A 4,091-nucleotide genomic window follows, 5' to 3' on the forward strand; every position below is an offset into this window, starting at 1 on the left:
AGCAAGAAATCAACACAAAAAAGTGGAGCTTATTACAAGAAAACTCTGATTTATCGGAGGTTGCGGGAAGAAGATTTTCCATATAGGTTTGCATAAACGATCCTTGTTCGGAACACAAGAATCATGCATAAGATTGCTGCAACGATGCAGAGTCCAGACATGATCATGGAAGTTATGAAAAAGCATATGGAGCCATTACACGTTAGTGGCTTGCCATCATTAAGCGCACGCGCCATGACCGATCCTAAATTTGGAAAATGATGATCTCCTTGAGCTTGCTGTTCTGCCTCATAATCATAGATTCTGCTTGCTATAAGACTTGAGAAGACAAGCGTTCCTGCAGGGTTTGCTAGAGTGATGAAATTGTACAATGCACCAAAGTTTCTCAATCCGAACAATTCAGAGGCAGTGGCCGGAACAATCGCCCAATGAGCTCCATAACCAAGTCCAATCAGTAGAGTGCTGATATACATTGACCCCGGCCATCCCATCGCAATGAAAAGATGGCCGACGGTCATAATAAGTTGAAATACAGCTAGTGCAGCTGGTCTTGGATAGACATGATCTCTGTTCAAGCATATATACAAAACGGAATTCAAACAACAAATTAAAATTCTTGATAGGGACATTAAATAGTTTGATCAGTGTAAAACCTGTTTGTACCTTACAACAAGCTCAGATATGTAGCCGCCTCCGACACGGCCGAGGAAGTTCCAAATACTGATGAGTGAGACAAAGATATGTGTATTGTCATATCCAAGAGACTGACTCATCTGACCAAGATTGTCGATTACAGTCAAGCCGGATCCCGAGCCCATGATCATGGAAATGAAAAGAAGCCAAAAATCTGCCTTAATCAAAGCTTGTCTCAAAGTAAAATCCTCCCCTCTGTGTGGTCCTCTCCTCCTCTTGACTCTCACTGCTCCTTCAGCAGCTGCTTGGAGTAGCTTTGATTGCAATTGCGCGATACGCTTTCGCCGCTCTGATGCAGGAAGCAAGTCCACTTCCTTAGGCTTCTCGTCTTCCAGCTCACTTAATAGCACTTCCTCGGATTCCTGTGGTGACTTTCCTAGATCTTTACTCTCTGGTTCTGGAAGCAGTGCCTCTTCCTCTGGAGATTTTTGCTCCGGACCGAAAACTAATGCGATAGGAATGATGAATGGAACAAAGAGAATCAAGAACAGGATGATTGTGAAAATCATGATTACAGGACTGCTCACATAAACTAGATCTTGGACAACCATGACTCCCATCAAATAAGCAGCCAATAGGAGGCACACTCCATAGACAAATGTGAAGCTTTTGCCGTCCGTCGGACGCACTTGTTTGTGACCTCCTACAGGTCTAACAATGAACATTAGACCTACTCCTACCAATGCTGGACCAACAGCAACCATAAATACCAATGATGCATGATCAGGGGAATGGATCACTGCATATATTTGTGTCAAGATTGCACCACTCAGTCCTGCAAAGCCCTTCAGAATTCCGACCACTGGACCCCGGCTTTTGGGGAAGTTTTGCACACAAGATACTAGAGAAACTGTGTTGAAGTAGGTTTCACCATTTGTTCCAATAAATATGAGAACACAAATCTGCATAGAAATAACAACTAATCATCTTATTTGGGTTATCTGATAAATAAAACAACTGAAAAAATATCTCTATGTAGTAAAGTTGTATACGCTTATGTTCTTTATATTATACAACATTTTGAAAGATTAACAGCATACAAATGAGTTTGTGCGTCAAGAGAAAAAAAAACCTTTATTGAACTGGAACAAACAAAATCCAAGCCTCTGTTTGACAGTATCAATCTTACCTTTATTATGCTCACAAAATGAAGAGCCAGTTTTTCAGTTGTAAGTTTTCTAATAAACCACCAAACTTAATGTTCCCATTACTAGCAGGATTCAATACTAATGTATATATTGACCATAAGTTACCAGAAAGCTGGAATGGGGATGTTTAAGTGACTCGTTTTCGGTATACAATTCACTACTTTTAGTAACTAAATTATAAGTATTCAAATTTCAGCTACTGCCACTTGCCCAACTTAAATTTTATGCAAGGTAACTTTTAAGCTTGTTCCCATGTTTGATCTCTATTTATTAATGATCTAAAGAAATCTTGGGCAATAGTTATGTCGAACTTAATGAAGATTGATGCATATGTATTTCTATTTTCTAATTTTGAGTACTCTAATGAACAGCAGCAATTTAAAGCCGTAGTACAAACATCTGAAGGTAGATCTGTTGTTATAAATATTGACCGATGTTTGTCATCATGTGTCACGTGCTCACATGTGAGACACAAGATACTTGACAGCTACAAGGAAAGAAATGATTATAAAATAGAGTCCGTTCAGCACAGATGCAACACCAAGACTCATGAGTTGCAAAATATTGGGTTAGTAGTTTAATCACCACATTTTTCACATCATACATCCCTTTCAATGTTTTAAATGCAAGTTGCAACTTGTAACCAATCATGCTTGCACAATAATGCTTTACACCCAAATTTAAAATCATGCATTGACTACAAGGTGACCACTCACAAGCGAAATTAATAGTTCAGAATCGTTCTTATTTAATCAAACATGTCATTCAACTGTTTTTAACTATTAATTTTAACAGACTTCATGTGAGTTTCCACCTTACTACAAAGCCAAATATAAAAAAAAATGAGGAAAAAAGAGAATGTAATGTCTAGTGTCTAGTATTACACAAAGGAGAAGAAGGAAAAAAAAAAGAGAAGAGAAGAATATATAAAACAATGAAGAAAAATTCCCAGGCCTTTCATGAGGCAAAAAGATGGAATATTCATTCAATAGGTTATGAGGTGTAAAGAGCAATCATAGACTTTGATTCCAGAATAGTCTAGAACCATCATCACCTTTACGATTAAAGTCCTTCCTTTTAAGATTGAAGAAACAGTATAGAACTTTACTCCAGACCATCCATGTCATAAAGTTTCATTTATGAAAAAAGTTGAATTTTAATAAGTGAAATGATACGATGACTCATACTAGTACCAATTTAACAAGAAAAAAAAAAAAAAGATAAATGGAACAAGAAACTGAAAAACTAAACATCACTCAATAAAACAAGATGGTTTCAATCAAAACCAAATCCAGTGGTTCAGATAATCTCAGTCCAAAAAACAAAAAATACTGATAGGTACTAAAAAAAGGAGATATATATAAGAAAAGAACAAATTTGAAGAATTTATCAGTATTTGACGACCAACTAATTTGATGATTGATCAAAACAAAAATCAAGAGAAAGACACCATGGTATTATGATTGACAGTAACATCACGAAATCAAACCAAACCAGAAAAAGTCAAACTAGTAGAAATGAAATTAGCTACTTGATGATCCAAAATCCAAAGGTGAAGAAGAAGAAAATAGATCGAAAGGGAAAGAAAAGACTCACAGCCCATAAGGGAAGAGTTGGAACTCTAGCAGTAACAATCAACCAAACCCAACCATAGCCAATAAGATTGAGAAGAGCACCAACTAGTAGAGAAGCCCAAAGGGGCAAGATCTCACAGAGGATTCCAGTTACAAAGCCAACGGAATCACCAAGGTCCTTAGCCACACCAACCATGGCAAGTTGCTTCTGGTTGTAGCTTAAGGACTCTTTGATCACTGGTGATATGCTCCCAAACAAGTACCCAATCCCTGCCCATGATTGTAACCACATTGCAGCCACAAACACCAGCCATCTGCTTCTGTATAAACTCACAAGCTTCTCCTTGAATTGACCCATCATCATCACTCACAAAAAGGTGTGTTTTTTGTTTTTCTTTGATGAGATGAACACCCTTCTTGTGCTTCAGGCTGCTGCGGCAGGAGACTTAAAAAGAGATATTATTAGGAGCAGACACAGATAGCGACAAAGTTGGTGTGAGTAAGTGGTGATAGAGTTTTCAAAATGTCAAGTGGGGGAGAGTCGAGTTTAACTTTAACAAGCTTAATAACCGGGTGTAATGTACCGACTCTATTTCTATAAGATAAAGATTAGAGAGTCAGTATTTTTATTAAAATTTATTCAGCATTTAATCATAAAAAAAAAAATGTATGTTAT

The 4,091-nt window shown here is 37.4% G+C and overlaps 1 protein-coding gene across 1 annotated transcript; it reads right to left on the reverse strand.

The window, feature by feature from the left end:
- On the reverse strand, positions 1-3,960 carry LOC107625936 (protein NUCLEAR FUSION DEFECTIVE 4). Its single transcript, XM_016328685.2, has 3 exons — positions 3,438-3,960; positions 664-1,595; positions 1-567 (listed from the first exon to the last, which is right to left on the reverse strand). Exons 1-3 carry the CDS (start codon positions 3,777-3,779, stop codon positions 51-53), a joined length of 1,791 nt encoding a protein of 596 aa, XP_016184171.1. The 5' UTR covers positions 3,780-3,960; the 3' UTR covers positions 1-50.

This window comes from Arachis ipaensis, chromosome B01 (genome assembly GCF_000816755.2).
Source record: "Arachis ipaensis cultivar K30076 chromosome B01, Araip1.1, whole genome shotgun sequence".
In the NCBI taxonomy this organism is placed as follows: Eukaryota; Viridiplantae; Streptophyta; class Magnoliopsida; order Fabales; family Fabaceae; genus Arachis; species Arachis ipaensis.